Source organism: Phyllobates terribilis, unplaced genomic scaffold (genome assembly GCF_046119375.1).
Source record: "Phyllobates terribilis strain yellow unplaced genomic scaffold, ASM4611937v1 Scaffold_11__3_contigs__length_659146591, whole genome shotgun sequence".
Classification (NCBI taxonomy): domain Eukaryota; kingdom Metazoa; phylum Chordata; class Amphibia; order Anura; family Dendrobatidae; genus Phyllobates; species Phyllobates terribilis.
This window is the reverse complement of record NW_027362771.1, coordinates 526,599,760-526,624,057: the sequence shown is the minus strand read 5'-3', so window position 1 is coordinate 526,624,057 and position 24,298 is coordinate 526,599,760. Positions and strand designations below refer to the sequence as shown.

The 24,298-nt window shown below is 44.7% G+C and overlaps 1 protein-coding gene across 3 annotated transcripts; it reads left to right on the top strand.

Annotated features, from left to right (window-relative positions):
* Nucleotides 1–3,503: 3,503 nt before the first annotated feature.
* On the top strand, nt 3,504–23,275 carry LMAN2L (lectin, mannose binding 2 like). 3 transcript variants are annotated; one of them, XM_073653686.1, is made up of 9 exons: nt 3,504–3,699; nt 8,372–8,490; nt 9,130–9,247; nt 9,338–9,420; nt 11,217–11,240; nt 17,644–17,805; nt 18,471–18,585; nt 22,296–22,415; nt 22,495–23,275. In XM_073653686.1, the coding sequence occupies exons 1-9, from the start codon at nt 3,543–3,545 to the stop codon at nt 22,635–22,637; spliced, it is 1,041 nt and encodes a 346-aa protein (XP_073509787.1). In that variant the 5' UTR covers nt 3,504–3,542; the 3' UTR covers nt 22,638–23,275. The 3 variants fall into 3 exon arrangements, with proteins under 3 accessions (XP_073509787.1, XP_073509786.1, XP_073509788.1); XM_073653685.1 differs by having other exon boundaries at nt 11,214–11,240; XM_073653687.1 differs by lacking the exon at nt 11,217–11,240 and having other exon boundaries at nt 22,495–23,271.
* The last annotated feature ends 1,023 nt before the right edge of the window (nt 23,276–24,298 follow it).

Below are 24,298 nucleotides of genomic sequence, written 5' to 3'. Positions count from 1 at the left end.
ATGTTTTTGACACCTAATCTGAGAGCAGCATAATGTAGAGATAGAGACTCTGATTCCAGCGATGTTACATTTACTATGCTACTTGCGTAGTTTTGATACAATCACTGTTTTATCAGCAGGAGATTATCACTAGAGGCCTAGTAAACCTGCTGCCATGTAGTCCTTCACATTTCATGAGCTCTGTAAAGCACCGCCCAAACCACTGATTGTCAGCTTTCTGCCTATGCAGTGTACACAGAAATCTGCCAATCAGTGGTGTGGGCGGGGTTATACAGAGCTCAGCATTCAGAGAACAGGGAGACCTGCAACAGATAAAACTGGGATGAATGCACGCACAAAACACAAACTGCACAGATGGTGGCGCACACCACTGGCGCACACAGACAGATGAGAGCCCCCATACAAGAGCAATATATCGGCCCTTTGCAGTCTTTATCTCATCATAACATATAATTCCACCTGCTTTGGCGCTAGTAGTCGGCCCCCTTACCTCTTGGTCCTCTGTGTGGCTGCACAGGTTGTACCAATGATATGTCCACCCCTGGCGCACACCTAACGTTGGACTAGAGTCTTAATCCCATGACACAGCTGTATGTGTCATTGTGCCTAAGTAGGTCTAAGGAGATGATGTCATTGATCCACGCCAGGGACTTGCAAAACCCAACGTGGAGTACAACAGAGAGCAGAGGAAGGAAGAGAAGCCTGCGATACCCGGGACAGGTGTGTAACAGTGCAGAAAACCTAGTGACATATTCCCTTTAAATCGGGTGGGGAATCTTTTTTCTGCCAAGGGCCATACCATCCTTTCGGAGGCCGTACAAGTTATGCGCTAACTTTGCCCACAAAGTACGTCCTGACGCTGGCACTGGTGTCAGGACATAATCTTTCATTGTACACACCTCAGCACTCAGGAGTGAACACTGCGTGCTGGTGCTCACAGAGAAAGAAGAAATTAATGGACCGGCGGCCATCAAAACATAGCTGCCGGCCCAAGTACGGCGGTCCCCAGGAATCTGCCCGGGGGCCGAATAAAAGGTCATCGAGGGTTGTAAACAGCCCGTGGGCCTGAAGTTCCCTATCCCTGCTTTACATGCTTGTTTGATTGCCAAGTATTTGATACTTACCAACATTTACAACTTTAAATTTGTGATTTAAGCCCCAACCCCCATTATTATCTAGGAAAGCACCCTCAAACATCCAGGAGTGCACCCAAATTGCTAACTTTCCTAAGCCCACCCTTTCTGTGGCCTGATTTGTGGTACTGTCACAGTGAAACAGGGACATATACTATTCCTAACGACCTCCGCGTTGAGACTTGACCGAATATACAGGTTTTCTGTATGCGAAGATTGAAAGCGGCAGCTTATCTCAGAACAAAGTGTCGGCCATGGTAAAATTCATGCCAGATTCTTGTTTTACCCTGCATGACCGCACTTCAAATTGATATTAGATGATCAGCCTGTCTCCGTTGGGTTGGCCGTTGAAGTGTATAGCTACCCTGTGCCATATTGTTTCAGAGAGTAAGATAAAATTGTTCTGTGATGTGTTTAGAGGAGAGAAAGTCAGATGTTACCAAGCAAAAAATTGTTTTCTTACGCAATCAAAGAGGAAATTCCATAATCACGTGCTCGTCTGCACATGTTACGGGGTGGTAAGCCGGGTGAGAGGCTGACTATGGACAAAGCCTTGTGGTTCCTCTTGTTCTCTGTAATGAGGAACATCTCGTCTGTACACACTGGTACTGAACTTTCATATTAATCAGGAAATCATGGTGGTCGGTCTTTGAAATGTCCATACTAGATATGTCCCAGTTTGGACCTGCAGGGTCTTTTGAGATAGAAGCAAGTCCTGAGATGTCATCACATTAATGACAGCCTATTATAATGCCCATGACCAGCGATTGCCTACAGGAGAGCTCTGGGATTTCATAGAACCCGGTCATGGTTTCCATACCTCTTAAAATGTGTATGTCCTTATTGGAAATGTTAAAGTACCACCTCTAATCCAGCTGGAAGCATCCACTGAAACCCCCATTTCCATACGTAATACCAGAAGCCCCACAGGACCAGTTTTAGACAAAGTGGGGCTCTGGGCAAAATTTTAAAGTGGAGCCCCAATTGCTCACATATTGCACCATCACACAGAAACATTTTGGTTGTATTTACATGCGCTGAGTTCAGGCCGCTAAAACGAGCGTGATCGACAATATTAAAGTTGTTCAACACTTGTTTACTGACATCTTTACACCGGCTGAGGAAGAATGATGGGCACAGGACAATCACTAATAGATCAGTCTGCCCCCATACAGTATCATGTTATCAGCAGCATATCGGCAGTCTTCACCGGGCGATGTGCTGCTGAGTACAATGATTTTTGTTCCAGCATAAACAATCCAATCACCAATGAATAGGCAGCATTTTGCTCATTTAGTATAATGTGCCCCCTAGTCCTCCACATAGTATAATGCACCCTATAGTCCTCCATATACAGTGAAGAAAATAAGCATTTGATTCACTGTCAATGTTGTAAGTTTTCCCACCTACAAAGAATGGAGAAGTCTGTAATTTTTGATCGTCGGTACACTTCAGCTGTGAGAGCCAGAATCTAAAACCCAGAAAATTACATTATATGATTTTTACATAATTAAATTGCATTTTATTGCATTAAATAAGTATTTGTAGTATAATACAGCCCCCATATAGTATAATTCACTGCCCTATAGTTCTCCATAGAGTATAATGCAACCCCCATAGTCCTCTATACAGTATAATGCAGCCCCCATAGTCCTCCATATAGTATAACGCACTTCCCATAGTCCTCCATACAGTATAATACAGCCCCCATAGTCCTCCATATAGTATAATTCACTGCCCTATAGTTCTCCATCGAGTATAATGCAGCCCCCATAGTCCTCTATACAGTATAATGCAGCCCCCATAGTCCTCCATACAGTATAATGCAGCCCCCATAGTCCTCCATACAGTATAATGCAGCCCAAATAGGCCTCCCTACAGTTTAATGCACTCCCCATTGTCCCCAATACCGGATAAATACACCCCATAGTCCTCCATAGAGTATAATGCAGCCCCCTTAGTCCAAAAGTGTGTGTGCCATAAGAAAAGATAATAAAAAACGGACTTATCCTTTACATTTTTATTGCACCTAAGCATTAAACCTTCATAAACTAATCTTGCAAGAACTAAAAGTTATGTAAAAAAAATGCTGAAAAGCCAGATGTGTCCTGGGCCTCAGGGGCCACACTAATGGCGGGGCCTGCAGCCATCCTGTCTGTGGGGTGATGGCTGATCGCAGGCAGCGCAGTCTCTGCAGCCCCGGGAGACTGTAAGCATTACTACGCCTCGTAACCCTGGTAACCAGGCGAACAGCACACTAACCAATCAGCGTGCAGCATTTACAACGCGCCTTCCTATTGGCCATCTGACTTCCAATGGTAACGATACGGTTGTGGACGCATTTGCTCGCCACTCCTACTCTCTGTTTTCTGATTGGCTGGCGCAAGTGACAGAGCGGAGTGTAGTAAGATGGCGGCGGTGGCGGGTGGACGGTGTGTCCGGATCAGGGGCCGGTCACGGGGGCTGTGGATTTGTCCGCTGCTGGCGGCATGGCTGTGCGCTGTGGCTGCCGATCAGACCGAGGAGTATCTGAAGAGGGAGCACTCATTGAGCAAGCCCTACCAGGGTGAGTGATGAGGGAACAATACACCCGAGAGCTCACAGGGCAGCGGTGTGGGCGGAAGTGGGTGAGGGGGAGAAAACTCGTGACTAGAAGTTGTACAGAGTGCAGTGGGGATCATAGGGACTCTCCTGTAATAGGGGGAAAGTCAGCCAGAGACCACCACTAGGGGGTGCCTTATACACTGGGGGATGATCAGAGACCACTGCTGGGGGGCGCCATATACACAGGGAGATGATTAGAGCCAGAGACAACCGCTAGGGGGCCACATACATAGGGGGTTGTCAGAGCCAGAGACCACCGCTTGGGGGCGCCATATACACAGGGAGATGATCAGAGCCAGAGACCACAGCTGGGGGGCGCCATATACACAGGGGGATGATCAGAACCAGAGACCACAGCTGGGAGGGCGCCATATACATAGGGGGATGATCAGAGCCAGAGACCACAGCTGGGGGGCGCCATATACACAGGGGGATGATCAGAACCAGAGACCACAGCTGGGGGGCGCCATATACACAGGGGGATGATCAGAACCAGAGACCACAGCTGGGAGGGCGCCATATACATAGGGGGATGATCAGAGCCAGAGACCACAGCTGGGGGGCGCCATATACACAGGGGGATGATCAGAACCAGAGACCACAGCTGGGGGGGCGCCATATACATAGGGGGATGATCAGAGCCAGAGACCACAGCTGGGGGGCGCCATATACACAGGGGGATGATCAGAGCCAGAGACCACAGCTGGGGGGCGCCATATGCACAGGGGGATGATCAGAGCCAGAGACCACAGCTGGGGGGCGCCATATACACAGGGGGATGATCAGAGCCAGAGACCACAGCTGGGGGGCGCCATATGCACAGGGGGATGATCAGAGCCAGAGACCACAGCTGGGGGGCGCCATATACACAGGGGGATGATCAGAACCAGAGACCACAGCTGGGGGGCGCCATATACACAGGGGGATGATCAGAACCAGAGACCACAGCTGGGAGGGCGCCATATACATAGGGGGATGATCAGAGCCAGAGACCACAGCTGGGGGGCGCCATATACACAGGGGGATGATCAGAGCCAGAGACCACAGCTGGGGGGCGCCATATGCACAGGGGGATGATCAGAGCCAGAGACCACAGCTGGGGGGCGCCATATACACAGGGGGATGATCAGAGCCAGAGACCACAGCTGGGGGGCGCCATATGCACAGGGGGATGATCAGAGCCAGAGACCACTGCTGGGGGGGCGCCATATACACAGGGGGATGATCAGAGCCAGAGACCACCGCCGGTGGGACGCCATATACATACACAGGGGGATGATCAGAGCCAGAGACCACCGCCGGTGGGGCGCCATATGCATACACAGGGGGATGATCAGAGCCAGAGACCACCGCCGGTGGGGCGCCATATACATACACAGGGGGATGATCAGAGCCAGAGACCACCGTCGGGGGGGCGCCATATACATACACAGGGGGATGATCAGAGCCAGAGACCACCGTCGGGGGGGCGCCATATACATACACAGGGGGATGATCAGAGCCAGAGACCACCGTCGGGGGGGCGCCATATACATACACAGGGGGATGATCAGAGCCAGAGACCACCGCTGGGGGGGCGCCATATACATACACAGGGGGATGATCAGAGCCAGAGACCACCGCTGGGGGGGCGCCATATACACAGGGGGATGATCAGAGCCAGAGACCACCGCTGGGGGCGCCATATACACAGGGGGATGATCAGAGCCAGAGACCACTGCCGGTGGGGTGCCATATAAATACACAGGGAGATGATCAGAGCCAGAGACCACCGCTGGGGGGGGGAGCCATATACACAGGGGAATGATCAGAGCCAGAGACCGCCGCTGGGGGGGGACACATATAATAAAGGAAAGAAATGGTTTATATCCAGCTCACCCACTGGTTGTGAATATTCCTCTGGTAGTGCACGGACTTGAGGCTTGTGTCTGCAGCTAGGAGCAAAAAGTTAAAGTGCATCCAGCACAAAATCCGGTGAATTTTTTTATCTATATTAAAACAACATTTTATTGAAAAAAATATATTAAAAATTCATGGTCCTAAAAAAGCGCCCATCAAAGGCATGCACAACTCACGCGCTCCGAACTATGTCTTTTTATTCATAATGTGGTTTTTAATATAACTTTTTTTATTTCCCCGGGTTTTGTGCTGGATGCACTTTACCTTTTTGCTTCTATGCTGGGGGGGGTGGCACATTGTACCTAGGGGGTAATCAGAGACCACCGCTGTGGGCACCGTATACACGGCAGCTTTATTAGTTCATACAGTATGGCGTCATATCCGTATTGATGGATTTGGTGACACTGAATGATCTCGTGTGAGGATTTCCCCCATAATGTAAAGCTGTGTTATTTACTTATTGTTCCCTTTCATTGTGTCGACCATTTTGAAGTGAGACCACACTAATCACGAGACTAGGGGTCCTGATCCCACATCAGGACAGGATGATCTCTGCCGCTCTCTACGTCTGAGACAACAGCACTTAACCACATGTAGTGCACTTGCCTTCCTCTGTCAGTCCCATAGACACTTGTGGCGACCATCATGTGTGACCATGCCTCTCCATTCAGTCCTGGCTGCAGTAAGGAGGAAGGGGATCAGGACCCTCAGTCTTGTGATCAATGAGGCCCCACAGATCAGATATCTGTCAATTGTTTAAGTAAATGAAGTCTTTCATGAGAAAGTCGCTTTAAAGGGGTCGTCCACCACTTGTCCTTAGGACAGGTCATCGGTATCAGATGAGTGGGTGTCTGACCCCTGACAGCCCCATGGATTAGCTGGAGGTATACATTTTTCAGAGGCAGATCACCACAGCTCCCTCCACTGTGTAGTGGCCATTCCCTGGTACTGCAGATCAGCTTGTATTAAAGTGTATAGGAGCTGAGCTGCGGTCCCCGAGAATGGTCAGTTCACAGTCTACGAAGCCGACTCCGTGCCGTGTTAGCATCAAGTCACCACCGGAGCTGCATACACCGGTGGTGCGGGGTGTCAGACCTCCACCGAGTGGATATTGATCTATCCGAAGCTTAGGCCATCAATGTCTAAGGAGTGGACCGCCCCTTAAATGGTCACATGGGGCTCCTTTCCAAGGTCTTCATTGACTTCTTGGAAGAAAGTTGGGCAAAACTGTTGCATCATGCGACATGATAGGCGTCACACAACTCTGCTATATTCATCATCACGAATACCGCTGTCCCTTTTTATAAAAACTGTATAACCGGTTACTTTCTTCCTGGAACAGCGCCACTTTTGTCGATAGGCTGTGCCTGGTATGGTCACACAGCGCTGATCACTCGGGTCAGATATGCAATGGATTATCCGTCTGGACTTTTCGGCTTATTACAGTTCTGGAATTGTGGATGAGATGGTACCAAATGTGATCCATTGCCGCAGAGACAAGTGACTCAGAGTGCTGAGTTGTGCTGCAGGGTTCCATTGTGGAGTTCACCATTAGCCAGGTGATATATGTGGCAGATCCGCGGCGCCCGGGTCTCCTACATCTGGGAGATGTTTTTCTGGACTGATTGCTGTTATGTTGTAGAAGATGAGGCTAAATAAAGGCCAGTACAGATGAGATCCCACGTGTCCGCTGGATGTTACCTGACCACCCAGGTGTCCTGTTGAGCCTGTGCCATCTGTTGGTCCATGTGGATGTCTCTTCCTACTTCATTCAGTCACCTACATGGTATCGCAGGCAAAGTTGGTTTTGTCATGTTTGAGCAGAGAATGAATTCCTGTTCTGCTCCTCTGATCCCGCTCTGACTTCTGGGTCACTGGAGGAGACCAGCGCATGTGCAGAACCAGAACAGACATTAGAGGTTCTCCAGGACTTGTATCCATCATTGAGGCCCCCATACATCTAAGAGTAACATCTGCTGAGCCCATCAATATCAGCTGCCAGTCAGCTGTGTATGGGGCCTCCTAACGTTCCTGGCTAAGGATGTCGGGGGAGATGAGCGTCCGGCATGTTGAATTTGAACATCTGACACTATTGTTATGCAGACGATAAGCCAATATCTTAGACGTTTGGCTTTGACTTTCTCGACTCTTGCCTTTTCGACGTGAAGATTAGGCCAAGCCTTATGGTCAATGGGGGGCCCAGCCCAGGGGAGCTAGCTGTTGAGTGTGAGTCAGGGCACTCAGCATAGGTCCTCAATATGACATCGATGGTGACCCGACACCCCCACTAAGAAGCTGTGATTATCTCCAGAGGCGGCTGGATGTAAAAGTGTACGGAAATGAGGAACTTAGCTCCGTACACTGTTGTGGGGGCGATGGGTGTTGGACCCGCACTAATCCGGCTATGTTATCAATGTAAAAGTAGTGGAAAACCCTTTAATTCTCTGCCCACCCAAGAGAGCAGATCATGGGCTAGAGTGGCATAGTTCTTGGAATAAAGCAGCTATGTTTCATTGATTTTATAAAACCAGGCCAGAAACCTGTTGTAGAGGATTGGAGCTGCTAAGTGTTTTGTTGACATGGTGGGATGGATCTAGAAGACTGCAGCGACTGAACCCGTGGGGACTAATATTGGACTTGGGGAAGAAAGAAAATGGGGAAGAAAGAAAATGGAGAGAAACTATGAAGCTTTGTCTACTGAGCCTCTTTACCGATGATGATTTCTTGTCTTTCAGGCGTGGGCTCTTCTTCTTCATCTCTATGGGACATAATGGGGAGTGTGCTGGTTACTCCTCAATATGTCCGCCTCACTCCAGATTCACAGAGCAAGCAAGGAGCTGTGTGGAATCGTATGGTAAGACTTAGAGCGGTATTTGCCGCATCGTTTCTGCTTTTCTATCTACCCAGGGTAGGTGCTCGTTGTGTTGTACAGTTAGCGCCTGCCTCTAGCAGCAGAGACAGGAGCCAACTCTGATCGCTGCTGTTTAACCACATAGATGCCTCTGTCGGTCTCTTACACTGGCATTTAAGTATTTTAAAATGGTGCGGCCTTACATTTTGGCACACATCGCCGGCCCCTCGCAACACATTCGATGGGTCATCACGGCAGCTGGAAGCCTACTGAAGGTCCAATCGCCACCATATTAGTTCTACTTCTTAAGAGGTTGTTAGTCTTAATATATACTGCAAAACTAAAGTGTTGCAGTATATAGAACAAGTGATAAAATAATCCAGGCTCAATTTCTTGAATAGGACTAAAAAAATATGTACAATTGATCATTTTTTTCCGCACACTGAACAACATAAAACAGAGCCCAGAAAACATTGGCGGAATTGCATCTTCTCCAGCTCTGTAGACTTGTATCTGTAATACTCCGGATAAGTAGACTATAAGTACTACAGTGTCCCTAGTCCGTGTTCATTACGTGTATATGCCGGAAAGAAGGTTGTAAGTCCGACTCTGGAAATGACAGACCATACATTTTTTTTCCAGCCCTGCTACCTACGGGATTGGGAGCTACAAGTTTATTTCAAAGTCCATGGACAGGGCAAGAAGAACCTAAATGGTGACGGATTTGCCGTCTGGTTCACCAAGGATCGAATGCAAGAAGGTGAGAAGTTGTTCCTCTGTCGTTCTCGACTGCGCTGATTCATGTCCTGGTGTGATAATTGGATTTTTTTTTACCGATCTGATGTTTCAGGTTCTGTGTTCGGAAGTAAAGATAAGTTTGTAGGTCTGGGAGTGTTTGTGGACACATACCCGAATGAGGAGAAGCAGCATGAAGTAAGTGTGCCATGAATTTATTGGCGGGTCTCATTTCTGGTTTTCATCTTTGCTGTTTGCTTTAGGTGTTAGTGTTATTAGTAACAGATTCATAGCGAAACCTTCTGAATTGACTGCCTATCTCATATGTATGAGAAGGAAGAAGGATCGGACATGTTAAATCGCCCGAACCCTTTTCTCCACTAGAACAAGGCCAGGATGAGCTGAATGGAGAAGTTGGCCGTGTAAGCGCCTTGTTGAAAGGCAATGATAACGATAGCAGAGTGCGGCACTTAAAGAAGCGAGGAAATATTAACTCTAGTTATTAGATTCACACTTCTGTGCTGTGGTAATATATTTTCAGTGCTTATTTAGGCTGCACACTCCGGCTGGCAGGACCTGTGGACTCAGGTCATGTGACTCTGGTCATATCATCACAGGTGCTTCTGCACTTCTATGTTGCTGCCTGCTTATGATTGGTCGGCATTATACAGGGAGAAGAAGTACATGCCCCCAGTGAAAACTATGTGATAACACCCACTTGGACTTTATTAAAATTAACTTATTAGGTGCCAAATATTTGAATGCTCATATCTTTGCAACGGAGAGGAGAAATAAGAATAATAATAATAATAATAATAAAAAAAAAAAAAAAGTTTGCCACTATTACATAATCTATCCATTTTAACATAAAAAAATTGGTGAAAGCTTCTCTTTAACTATCATAGTCTCTCCCCCAGTCAATGGAACAGGTAGGCGTATGTGAACCATCCACTTTATTCAACGCCTCCTGGTCGCGGCCTTGCAAACAAAGAAAAATGGGGGAAGTGAGTCCTAGTTGGGGTCTCGGCAGTGGGATCTCCATCAATCTAATAATTATCACCAATCAAGTAGAGAGGGGATATTTTTTGTAGACTGGGATGCTTCTTTGCAGGGGTTGTCTCATCTTCTTAAATTAGTAAAATTGCACAGTGTTTGTAAAAACAAGTAACTTTGCATTTACCTCTTACTAAAAATATTGTCTGTTCTCAAGAATGGAGGGATTTTTAACTTTATAGTTCATGGCTCGTTGCCTAGTACTGTCCACCGCTGATTTTTACCGGAGGTGTCCGGTTTCCTATTCAAGGAACTCAGCGCTTACAAGCTCTCTGCTATACAGCTTGCAAATGTCGCACTGAAGCTTGGCGGTTCACTGGGTCCGGATTGCTTCAGTCCCACTGCGCTCTGACAATACTACAGAGGTAAAGCTGTCTCCGCTGGCAGCATTGGAGAGCAGTCTGTTCAGGCCAGTGGCTCTGCCTGTCCTTCTTCAGGAACGTACCCTTCCCCGGCCGGCAGTAAGCTGGCAGGCAGAGGAGCGGTGCACAGTACTCCATAAGAGGGAAGATGAGACCTTTTAAAGGGGTTTTCCCACTAACAGTTAATTTTATTCAATAGATCTTGGAATAATAATGCTTTCCACAATTGGATGTGTTTAATAAAATGTTCCTGTGCTGAGATAATCTTATAATTGTTCCCCTGCTGTGTACTGTGTAATGGCTGTGTCTGACCGTGCAGGAACATTTGGAATCAGAGGTTATCTTAAAAGTTATGGTAGATAAGACCTCCAGATGTGAACAGGCTGACCAAAGTTAGAGCAGAGCTTGTGTTATTCTGCACCTACAGTCTGGCTGATAACTGGGAACAATAACAGCTTCCTGGCATGTTTAGCGGATATTCTGTACTGTGTCTGCTCTTCCCTGGATGTTACTAAGTTTCAATGTTTGTGTATTGTTGCCTGTGCTTTCTCCTCTGCTTCTGGACTGCCGTCTCAGAAGAAAAGGTACTCCGCAGGGAATCAGGTATATTAAGCTCCTCTATTAACACACTTGCCTTTGTTTGTCTTAATGCATGCAGTGTTTGGTATAATAATGATTTATTAGTCATCTGTTGCCTCTGTCATGTATTCCCTGTGATATCTGCACAGCTTCACGTTTTCTGCACATTACAGATATCCCCGTACTTACATGTCTTGGCTGCTATCAATTAAGTTATTAATGGTCGTCTGAGGAAGGTTCTGTCGCGCTGAATGCACATGAGCAAATCATCAAGATCCGCTGCTGTCAGGTCTCTTTGCAGTTGCCAATTAATAATATGGGAGACAAGTCTAGAGATGCTGCAGGCCATGGTAGCACGTTTCGGCCACGCAGACTGCTCACAGTAGCATGAAAAACATGTGGCCAGGTGACAATTTGGAGAAATAGCTGTACCACTGGTTGCACTAATAAATAAACGTAACACCAAGTTGTTAGTGCCCCTGGAATGAAGACTAGAGGGATCCCCACATGATAATATTGGGAGTAGGACCAAAGTGACATCCCCTAGTGACTTCTTCATGGAGCTGCCCATGTGGTCTTCAGTTTGAGATGGACTTCAATTGTCCCCTAAGGAGACTTGAATCTCTGATTGGCCGATGGACTGTGCTACACATAGCAATGCTGCAGCCCTGCTATGTATAGCAGAATTCACGATCTCCTGTGACCGCCGGCCACTTGCCAGCGCTCACAGGAGATTCACAACGACAGGCATTGGGTTCATCAGCAGACCTCCTGCTCTCATGACAACCCATTGGTGCCCCGCGATCACACGACAGGGGCGCCGATGGGCGAGATTTGTGACGCACTTCCTGCCTTTGCGTGTTAAATCCCCTTGACAGTGATTGACAACAGGATTTAGCATGTTAACAGCTGCAGACGGAGCATTGATCCACCCGCAGTTGTTAAAGGCACGTAATGACTGATTAAATCAGCCATCAAGTGTGGGGAAAGGTGTGGGCTCCACATCGGAGCCGCATCAAAGGGTGGGACACTACCTTTGACGTAAATATACGTTAAAGGTCGTGAAGGGGTTAATGAATACATTGAGATGTTTTGCCAATTTTATTTTCATGTTTTCACCATTTGCATATCAGTAACACGTCTATCCATTCTATGATTTCCATAATTCCACGACTTTTCCTTCTTGGTGTTACAATTTCAATGTTGAGGAGAGTTGATAAAGAGGACAGTTGTGGAAAAAATTCTGCAAAGTAAGAATGCTTTCAGAAATAGAAGTGTCGGTCATTTATTTGTATGTATGATGAACAATATAAAATGATATTGTGCCAGAAAATATATGTACATATTTTTAAGCTCAAAAAGACAAAAGTATTTGAAGAGTGATTTAATTTATTATGTTATATAATTTTTCTGGTTAGCCAATAAAGGAATCATCTTGGAATACTTTTGTCGTTTTGGGCGTAAATTAATTTACATACTATCATTTTTATCTAAGAACAAATTGCAAAGGAAATAAACAAAAGAAAAATCAATATTTTCTGTGAATGTCCTTTACCTTCAAAACAGCATCAAAGCATTAATTCTCCTCGGTACTTGTCACTTGCGCACAGATTTTGAAGGAACTTGGCAGGGAGGTTGTCCCAAACATCTTGGAGAACTAACCACAGATCTTCTGTTAATGTAGGTTTGTTGGGGATTTGGTCCTCAATGCTGAGAAATACAGGCAGATACTTATCCATCATGGCATCTGATTGGCTCCAAATTTATGCAATAGCCAATCAGCAGGGCAATGATCTGAAAACATACAGCCAATGTCTTTAAGAACTATCTTCAGTATAAAGAAGAACAAGTAGTCCTGGCAGTGATGATACGGCTCCACAGAACTCTGATCTCAACATCATCAAGTCTGTCTGGCATTACTTGATGATTTGCACAAGTGACATCCACAGATCTGGTTAGTTCTTCAAGATGTTTGGGACAACCTGCCTGCCGAGATCCTTCAGGAACTGTGTGCAAGTACCTAGGAGACCTGATGAAGGCAAAGGGCGTTCACAGCAAATATTGATTTGTTTTAGATTTCTCTTTTTGTTCTTTCACTTTGCATTTTGTTAATTGATAAAAAAATATATATATCAACACTTCTGTTTTTTAAAGTATTCTTACTTTGCAGCATTTTTCCACATCTGCCTAAAACTTTTAGCACTTTTTGAGTGTGTATATAATAAAATTTATATATATGTGTGTAGTGTTGGCGAATAAGCCCTGCAGACAATAATCCGTTTTATGCAGTCATTTCCTTCTGTTTGTCTTCTGCATGGATTAGTCTCCAGTCTTTATTGGATGTACGGCTCCTTGAGCTGTTTGCTAAGATGAGCTCGGCCTCCTAAACTAAACACATTGTGAAGTGCTCATCAGCCATGGCTTACTGCGCGAGCAAACCATATGTTCTCCCGTGTTCCTGGAGAATAGCGTATAATTCAAGAGCCTGACGGTTTACAAGAAGGAAGAACGAAAAATGTAGGTCATGTGTAGAAGCACTCGCAAGCAGGGAGAAAAATACACCGTGTAGGATGATTCTTCACTGTCTCCCCAATCCCTGAAACAACTGGTGCTAGAAGTGTATAGAGCGGCCGGCCCTCCTCTACAGGGATTAGTGAGCATGTTAAGGCTAATGAGTGCGGTCAGTATTAGTCGTCTTCTCTATATATAAAAGTAATGAGTGCGGTCAGTATCAGTTTTCTCCTCTGTATATAACGGTAATGACTGCAGTCACTATTAGTCGTCTGTATATAACGGTAATGAGTGCGGTCACTATTAGTCGTCTTCTCTATATATAAAAGTAATGAGTGCGGTCAGTATCAGTCGTCTCCTCTGTATATAACGGTAATGAGTGCGGTCAGTATCAGTCGTCTCCTCTGTATATAACGGTAATGAGTGCGGTCAGTATTAGTCATCTGTATATAACGGTAATGAGTGCGGTCAGTATTAGTCATCTGTATATAACGGTAATGAGTGCGGTCACTATTAGTCGTCTCCTCTGTATATAACGGTAATGAGTGCAGTAAGTATTAGTCATCTTTATATAATGGTAATGAGTGCGGTCAGTATTAGTAGTCTCCTGTATATAACGGTAATGAGTGCGGTCAGTATTAGTCGTCTCCTGTATATAACTGTGATGAGTGCGGTAAGTATTAGTCATCTGTATATAACAGTAACGAGTGCGGTCAGTATTAGTCGTCTCCTCTGTATATAACGGTAATGAGTGCAGTAAGTATTAGTCATCTTTATATAATGGTAATGAGTGCGGTCAGTATTAGTCGTCTCCTCTGTATATAATGGTAATGAGTGCGGTCAGTATTAGTCGTCTCCTGTATATAACGGTAATGAGTGCGGTCAGTATTAGTCGTCTCCTGTATATAACTGTAATGAGTGCGGTAAGTATTAGTCATCTGTATATAACGGTAATGAGTGCGGTCAGTATTAGTCATCTGTATATAACAGTAACGAGTGCGGTCAGTATTAGTCGTCTCCTCTGTATATAACGGTAATGAGTGCGGTCACTATTAGTCGTCTCCTCTGTATATAACGGTAATGAGTGCGGTCAGTATTAGTCATCTGTATATAACAGTAACGAGTGCTGTCAGTATTAGTAGTCTCCTCTGTATATAACGGTAATGAGTGCGGTCAGTATTAGTCGTCTCCTCTGTATACAGTACAGACCAAAAGTTTGGACACACCTTCTCATATAAAGATTTTTCTGTATTTTCATGACTATGAAAATTGTACATTCACACTGAAGGCATCAAAACTATCAATTAACACATGTGGAATTATATACTTTACAAAAAAGTGTGAAACAACTGAAAATATGTCTTATATTCTAGGTTCTTCAAAGTAGTCACCTTTTGCTTTGACTGCTTTGCACACTCTTGGCATTCTCTTGATGAGCTTCAAGAGGTAGTCACCGGAAATGGTTTTCACTTCACAGGTGTGCCCTGTCAGGTTTAATAAGTGGGATTTCTTGCCTTCTAAATGGGGTTGGGACCATCAGTTGTGTTGTGCAGAAGTCTGGTGGATACACAGCTGATAGTTCTACTGAATAGACTGTTAGAATTTGTATTATGGCAAGAAAAAAGCAGCTAAGTAAAGAAAAACAAGTGGCCATCATTACTTTAAGAAATGAAGGACAGTCAGTGCGAAAAATTGGGAAAACTTTGAAAGTGTCTCCAAGTGCAGTTGCAAGAACCATCAAGCGCTGCAAAGAAACTGGCTCACATGAGGACCACCCCAGGAAAGGAAGACCAAGAGTCACCTCTGCTTCTGAGGATAAGTTTATCCGAGTCACCAGCCTCAGAAATCGCAGGTTAACAGCAGCTCAGATTAGAGACCAGCTCAATGCCACACAGAGTTCTAGCAGCAGACACATCTCTACAACAACTGTTAAGAGGAGACTTTGTGCAGCAGGCCTTCATGGTAAAATAGCTGCTAGGAAACCACTGCTAAGGACAGGAAACAAGCAGAAGAGACTTGTTTGGGCTAAAGAACACAAGGAATGGACCTTAGACCAGTGGAAATCTGTGCTTTAGTCTGAGCCCAAATTTGAGATCTTTGGTTCCAACCACCGTGTCTTTGTGCGACGCAGAAAAGGTGAACGGATGGACTCTATATGCCTGGTTCCCACCGTGAAGCATGGAGGAGGAGGTGTGATGGTGCTTTGCTGGTGACACTGTTGGGGATTTATTCAAAATTGAAGGCATACTGAACCAGCATGGCTACCACAGCATCTTGCAGCGGCATGCTATTCCATCCGGTTTGCGTTTAGTTGGACCATCATTTATTTTTCAACAGGACAATGACCCCAAACACACCTTCAGGCTGTGTAAGGGCTATTTGACCAAGAAGGAGAGTGATGGGGTGCTACGCCAGATGACCTGGCCTCCACAGTCACCAGACCTGAACCCAATCAAGATGGTTTGGGGTGAGCTGGACCGCAGAGTGAAGGCAAAAGGGCCAACAAGTGCTAAGCATCTCTGGGAACTCCTTCAAGATTGCTGCAAGACCATTTCCGGTGACTACCTCTTGAAGCTCATCAAGAGAATGCCAAGAGTGTGCAAAGCAGTCATCAAAGCAAAAGATGGCTACTTTAAAGAACCTAGAATATAAGACATATTTTCAGTTGTTTCACACTTTTTTGTTAAGTATATAATTCCACATGTTTTAATTCATAGTTTTGATGCCTTCAGTGTGAATGTACAATTTTCATAGTCAAGAAAATACGGAAAAATCTTTAAATGAGAAGGTGTGTCCAAACTTTTGGTCTGTACTGTATAACAGTAATGAGTGCGGTCAGTGTTAGTCATCTGTATATAACAGTAACGAGTGCGGTCAGTATTAGTCGTCTCCTGTATATAACGGTAACGAGTGTGGTCAGTATTAGTCATCTGTATATAACAGTAACGAGTGCGGTCAGTATTAGTCGTCTCCTGTATATAACGGTAACGAGTGCGGTCAGTATTAGTCGTTTCCTATGTATATAACGGTAATGAGTGCGGTCAGTATTAGTCATCTGTATATAACAGTAACGAGTGCGGTCAGTATTGGTCGTCTCCTCTGTATATAACGGTAATGAGTGCGGTCAGTATTAGTCATCTGTATATAACTGTAATGAGTGCGGTCAGTATTAGTCGTCTCCTATGTATATAACGGTAATGAGTGCGGTCAGTATTAGTCGTCTCCTGTATATAACGGTAATGAGTGCGGTCAGTATTAGTCGTCTCCTATGTATATAACGGTAGTGAGTGCGGTCAGTATTAGTAGTCTCCTGTATATAACGGTAATGAGTGCGGTCAGTATTAGTCGTCTCCTATGTATATAACGGTAATGAGTGCGGTCAGTATTAGTCGTCTCCTGTATATAACGGTAATGAGTGCGGTCAGTATTAGTCGTCTCCTATGTATATAACGGTAATGAGTGCGGTCAGTATTAGTCGTCTCCTATGTATATAACGGTAATGAGTGCGGTCAGTATTAGTCGTCTCCTATGTATATAACGGTAATGAGTGCGGTCAGTATTAGTAGTCTCCTATGTATATAACGGTAATGAGTGCGGTCAGTATTAGTCGTCTCCTGTATATAACGGTAATGAGTGCGGTCAGTATTAGTCGTCTCCTATGTATATAACGGTAATGAGTGCGGTCAGTATTAGTCGTCTCCTATGTATATAACGGTAATGAGTGCGGTCAGTATTAGTCGTCTCCTGTATATAACGGTAATGAGTGCGGTCAGTATTAGTCGTCTCCTATGTATATAACGGTAATGAGTGCGGTCAGTATTTGTTAATTACTGATGTGTCAGATGATCTTATATGGATACTATAGTAAGGGAATGTATAAATCTCATTCTCTGTTTGTCCTCCTCTCTTTTACCAGCGCATATTTCCTTATGTGTCAGCAATGGTGAGCAATGGATCCCTGTCCTATGATCACAGCCGGGACGGTCGTCCTACAGAGCTCGGGGGATGCACAGCGATGGTTAGGAATCTTAACCATGACACCTTCCTGGTCATGCGCTACGTAAAGCGCAGGCTCACGGTAAGACTGTATTTTTTTTATTCTTCAGTATCCCATCCAGTAAGTATGCTCTTTTTACTGTACCCCTTTGTTCATAGGGGTTCTCCAGGAATAGAAACAAATAACTAAAGGAAATATCATTAGAATTTAATTCCTGAAGAGCTTGACTTAGCAAATCACATTTGGTTTTATCTAGGGTGGCAATCGATATACTGTAGAATTAAAATAGCTGCCACCTTGTTAACTTAACAGAAACTTGTCCTATAATGTTAATAGGACAGATATCTGTGGGCATGTGTAGTAGAAAGCTCTGCTACTGTGATCTAAGGATATCCTATGGCAGATACGGTCATGCTATCTCCAGGTCAAATCAGCTGCTCATTGTTTACTTGCTTCCTATGTCAAATCTCGCTCCAGAGCAGTCATTTTTGAGGTCTCCTAGAAAATGGTGCGGTCTGCGGCACATGCACGGTTGCATCAACAAGTCATATGTCTCCTGCGCTGGACACCTGCACATGGTGATCGGTGCATACGCAGAGTGAGGACTCAGAGCGATAGGACTCTTAGATGCAATCGCACATATGCCGCCGATGACGCCATTTTCACTTTATGAAGCATAATTTATGTATCATCCATTTTTTGCCCCTCACTTGTCCTCCTCTCTTCATCCTCTACGTCACACACAGATCATGATTGACATTGATGGCAAGCAGGAATGGAGGGATTGCCTAGATGTTCCTGGTGTGCGCTTGCCCCGGGGATATTACTTCGGTGCTTCAGCAGCTACAGGAGATCTTACAGGTAGGTTGAAATCCCTTTTTGCTGCGGACAATTTTTGTATTTTTGCCTTTTATGTTTTTTTTCCTCCTCTTCTTCCAAGAGCCATTACTTTTTTCCTTCAACATAGCCATAGGAAGGTTTTAGTATTTTTTTTCTGTGGGACGAGTTGTAGTTTTAATTGACACAATTCAGTTTTATTTTCATATAATTTACAGAAAAATGGGGGTAAAAAATTCCAAGTGCAGTGAAATGGTGGAAAAAAAATGTTTGTTTTTTTGTATTTATGGCCTTCTCTGTATTATAAAAATTACCTGGCACCATGGTTCTTCGGGTCACTACAATTATGGCAATTCTGAATTTATATTTTAGCGTTTAAAGGAAAATTTGGAACTTCCTGAGTCCTGTATCTTCTTTTTCCTTTGATAGAAGCTCGAGGTGTGAGGATTGCTTGAGCAGTAGCTTTTATTGGTGTATAGAATTTTTACTGCATTTTATTCCATTTTTAGGAGATGCATGATTATAGAAAAACTTATATACATATTTTTTTTCTTTTAACCTTTTTTTCTCTAACTTTTCATTTTTTTTTAATTTCCTCCCTCTTATGGGACTTGAAGGCATCTACTATATCCCCTTTCTAACATATCACAGTGGTACGTTACATGTCAGCTCCCTGACTTTGATGCGGGCTCAAGAATTGAGTTTTCATTTTTTCCAGCAGATGATGGCTGTGATATTCAACTATCAGCTGACAGTGATTTTTTGCTATACACAGTAATACTGTGGTATTACTTCATGTAGCATGAGTGATTAGACAGTTACAGGTTCAAGTCCCATAAGGGGGACTACAAAATACATTAAAAAGTAAAGAATTTAAAAAAAATGTATGAAAAAAATGTAAGTTTGAATCACTCTCCTTTTTCCCCATTAAGAATGAAGAAATCTAAAAAAAAAAATACACATGGTATCTCAACATCTGTTAAAGTCCGATCTAGCAATCGGGTTAATTAATTTTAGATTTTGATAAACAGTGTAATGTAAATGCCAGAATTTCATTTTTTTCAGCCTCTGCAACCCCTGAAAAAAAATGTACTAAGAGGAGATAAAAATTTTGTATATACCCCAAAATGGTGTCACTAAAAATGTCGTCTCAGGGCGCAAAAAACAAGCCCTCACACGGTCCCATTGACTGAAAATTGAAAACATTACATGTCATGGAAAATGGTGACACAATCAAATTGTTTATTTTTTTCTGAATTTCCGATAAAATTTTTCACCACGTAAAAAACCCCAAAAAACTATGCAAGCATGCAATCTCTGTAACCGTACTGACCTGGAGAATATTGTCTTAGATTTACCATATAGTGAATGCTGTAAAAACAAAGGCCAATAAATAATTGCGAGAATTACGCTTTTTTTCGCAGTTTTGCGGCACTTGGAATTTTTTTCCCCTTTCCAGTACTTGTCCCGCAAAAAAAAGCCCTCATACGACTATTTTGACGGAAAAATAAAAAACAGCTCTTGGAAGAAGGGGAGGAAAAAAGCAAATATGGGAAATTACCATGTCGGGAAGGGAATGTACTGCAATTCTTAAAGGGAACCTGTCATCAGAATTGTGCTAAGTAAACAGACCGTGTCAGGTTGGGGCAGTTACACTGATTAAAATGATACCTGGGTTGAAGGAATCCGTCTTGTGGGTCTTGTTTAATCTGCGTTTGCAGTTTTGCATTGATGAGACAATCCTTTTTAGGTATGTAGCAAATGTAGCAATCTTCTATGAAGCCCAACCACAGACTGAGCTTCATGGGAATACAAAGATGGTGGTGACGGGGACCTTCATCTGGCTGTAGTGATAACCCATCAGCCAACTGAAATCTCGTTGTGTGGGGAAGATGGGTGCCCAGACCAACTGCAGCCATTTTAATGCCTCTGTCAGTGAATAACCATTTAGATGCCACTGTCAAACAGCAGCAATTGGAGCTAGCTCTGGTCTCCGCTGTCAGAGGCAGGTGTAGGGTGTATAATTTAATCGAAACCCTTCTTACGCCAGAAAATGGTTTCCCCACTTTGGTCCAAGTCTACTTGTTAGAAAGGCCTTGGCTATAATCTGATCACAAAGTGTTCTCCTGCTGGGAGGGATCCCCAGTGATCTTCTGTACTCTGCAGTGAAACATGGCAGAAAGTGTTTAATTTCTGTACAGCGCCACCACAGGAGAAGGTAAGCATTACAGAGTGTGCATTCACGTCTTTGGATTGTGTGTGTGATGGAGGACTGGACGGGTCCTCCAGCATGAGAGACGCTCTCTGTAATGTCTGTATGTTCTGGCCAAGACATGAGGATCCTGAACAGTCAATGCTCTTTTACTGTCTCCCTAATAGGAGATATGAAAATGTGTTTTTTAAATCAAAGATGCCCTTTTATGTGAGTTATGGGATTTCAGGCTTAAAGGGAACCTATCATGTGCGAAAAAACGCTATGTACCTGTAGTTATAGGGTTAATTTGTAGGTAAATGGCGTTACAATGGTGCCTGGTCGCCTTAATGAAAATGTAGCTCCCAGGAGAAAATGAACTTCTATCCTCCTGGGAGCCACTCGCTTTCAGTAATAGAGGCGTTCGCGGAGCGGCTACAGTCAGCACTCACTATATTTTGAGCGGAGGCTGTAATAACTCCCCTGCACTTTGATTGACAGCTGGCTCTGTACATACGCTGCAATGCAGCCTGTCCGTCAAAGTGATGGGATCTATTCCATGCACGCCTCCTATTACTGACAGCGAGTGGCTCAGAGGATAGAAATGAAAGGGATATTCCCATCTCCAAGATCCTATCCCAATATGTAGTAGGTGTAAAAATAATATTAGCAAATGACTCCAATTAGAAACGTAGTATAGTTCTTCTGATTTTCTATGTCACTTACCCCATGTGCAGGGCATTGCAGGACCTTAGGTATCCATAGTTCTCACCACTTGTATAGTGACAATTAGTTAGCAAGTTGCTAGTGATCGTAACCATGGATGCCTAAGGTCCTACAATGCCTGCACATGAGGAACGAGACATAGCGTATCAGAAGAACTATACTACATTTCTAATTGTAGGTATTCGCTAATATTATAATTATTATTATACCTACTACATATTGGGATAGGATCTTGGAGATGGGAATACCCTTTTAATTTCCTCCCAATAGCTGTGCTTTCAGTAAGGCTTCCCACGATTACTGTTTGTAAATTAGGTTACTATTAGTGATGATTGAGCATGCATGTTCTTTTTCATGCTTTTTTATCACGCTGCTTTTTATTTTCTATTTTTTTTATGTCATGTTTTGACATAAGGCTGCTTTGTTTCTGATACTTCCTGGTATGTGATAAAAGTTTATCGATACAGCCCTGTGCGGATTGCATCTTTTTTGTACCTGCAGACTTTCTTAATTTCATTCAGGCCTATGGGGAAAATCCTCAAATAAAACGCATATTTAGCTCAAGAGGAATTGACATGTTGTGGATGTCAAACGCTCCACAGTGGTCATGAGATCTCTATAGATCCCATCCACTTTGTAAGACACTGAAAATATCCTGTGCCAAACCTAAGGCAGCCGGGCCCTATATATAACCCTATATATACTGGTAAAGTATTTTGCACTTGGCATGTTCTCTTTAAATATTGATCAGTCTGTGGTATGAGATGGGTGGGTAGCCCTGTGGCCTAATTCATATATTGTCCTGTCATCTGCACAGACAACCACGACATCATCTCTATGAAAGTGTACCAGATCAGCGTGGAGCGCACCCCTGCGGAGGAGAAGATGGACAAGGAGGTCTTCATCCCGAGTGTAGACAACATGAAGCTGCCCGGAGGTGGGTCGCCAGGTATCACATCCTCTCCTGTGTTACAAGTATATTCCATGATCTAAACTTCACCTGGTTGCTCTTCCAGTGGATGACCCGGATGAGTCCATGAGCGGCTTCGCAATCTTCCTCATCGTCTTCTTTACACTGCTCGGTCTGGTCTTCGCCGGTGTCATTCTGCTCATCGTGTACAACAAGTGGCAGGAGAGAAGCCGGAAGCATTTCTATTGAATTCATGCTGCGCCCGTCTGCCGTGTTCTTCGCCTCTGGCGCACCGATGAGACTTGCAGACAACGTCCCTGGTGGAGAGTCATTCTGTGAATGGGTCGGAGGATGAATCCTTCCAGTTGGAGATGGAGCCGACGCCGCTCCTGTTGGTTTTTAACACTGGTTATTTTATTCGCTGCTACCGAAGACTTGTCTATCTGTGACAGATCCATGAAGTTTTTATATTTGTCTGCCTGAATTTCTATATTTCACCTACACACAGTGGTGTCAGCTGGGATATGGGGTGACCCAGCTGTCTATGCGTTCATGATGGCGGTAAGTCACGGTGACCCCCTGGGTGGACACTGCTTGTGCCTCTGCTGTATGTAGGTGAGGCAACTATTGAAAAACAAGCAAAATTGATGTGGTCTTCTCTGCTGCAATCTCTATACACTGTGGGGTTTTTGTTTTGTTATACATTTGTATGATCTGTTAATGTTTCTCCATATCAGACTAAAAGCAAATCAGACCATGGCAGTAATAGATGTGAGCTTGTGTGCCTTCAGGATGCACAGCACTCTGATCTTGTGAGCTCGTGTGCTTCAGGATGCACAGCACTGTATGATCTTGTGAGCTTGTGTGCCTTCAGGATGCACAGCACTGTATGATCTTGTGAGCTTGTGTGCCTTCAGGATGCACAGCACTCTATGATCTTGTGAGCTTGTGTGCCTTCAGGATGCACAGCACTCTATGATCTTGTGAGCTTGTGTGCCTTCAGGATGCACAGCACTCTGATCTTGTGAGCTTGTGTGCTTCAGGATGCACAGCACTCTGATCTTGTGAGCTTGTGTGCCTTCAGGATGCACAGCACTCTGATCTTGTGAGCTCGTGTGCTTCAGGATGCACAGCACTCTGATCTTGTGAGCTCGTGTGCTTCAGGATGCACAGCATTCTATGATCTTGTGTGCCTTCATGATGCACAGCACTCTGATCTTGTGAGCTTGTGTGCCTTCAGGATGCGCAGCACTGTATGATCTTGTGAGCTTGTGTGCCTTCAGGATGCACAGCACTCTATGATCTTGTGAGCTTGTGTGCCTTCAGGATGCGCAGCACTCTATGATCTTGTGTGCCTTCAGGATGCACAGCACTCTATGATCTTGTGAGCTTGTGTGCCTTCAGGATGCACAGCACTCTGATCTTGTGAGCTTGTGTGCCTTCAGGATGCACAGCACTCTGATCTTGTGAGCTCGTGTGCTTCAGGATGCACAGCACTCTATGATCTTGTGTGCCTTCAGGATGCACAGCACTCTGATCTTGTGAGCTTGTGTGCCTTCAGGATGCACAGCACTCTGATCTTGTGAGCTTGTGTGCCTTCAGGATGCACAGCACTCTGATCTTTTGTGCCTTCAGGATGCACAGCACTCTGATCTTGTGAGCTTGTGTGCCTTCAGGATGCACAGCACTCTATGATCTTGTGAGCTCGTGTGCCTTCAGGATGCACAGCACTCTGATCTTGTGAGCTTGTGTGCCTTCAGGATGCACAGCACTCTATGGTCTTGTGAGCTTGTGTGCCTTCAGGATGCACAGCACTCTGGTCTTGTGAGCTTGTGTGCCTTCAGGATGCACAGCACTCTATGATCTTGTGAGCTTGTGTGCCTTCAGGATGCACAGCACTCTGATCTTGT

Coding starts and splice junctions, on each gene's coding strand:
- LMAN2L (XM_073653685.1), top strand. CDS start 3,543: ATGGCGGCGGTGGCGGGTGGACGGTGTGTCCGGATCAGGGGCCGGTCA. Junction 3,700..8,371: donor ATTGAGCAAGCCCTACCAGG/GTGAGTGATGAG, acceptor CTTGTCTTTCAG/GCGTGGGCTCTTCTTCTTCA. Junction 18,586..22,295: donor AGCTACAGGAGATCTTACAG/GTAGGTTGAAAT, acceptor TCATCTGCACAG/ACAACCACGACATCATCTCT.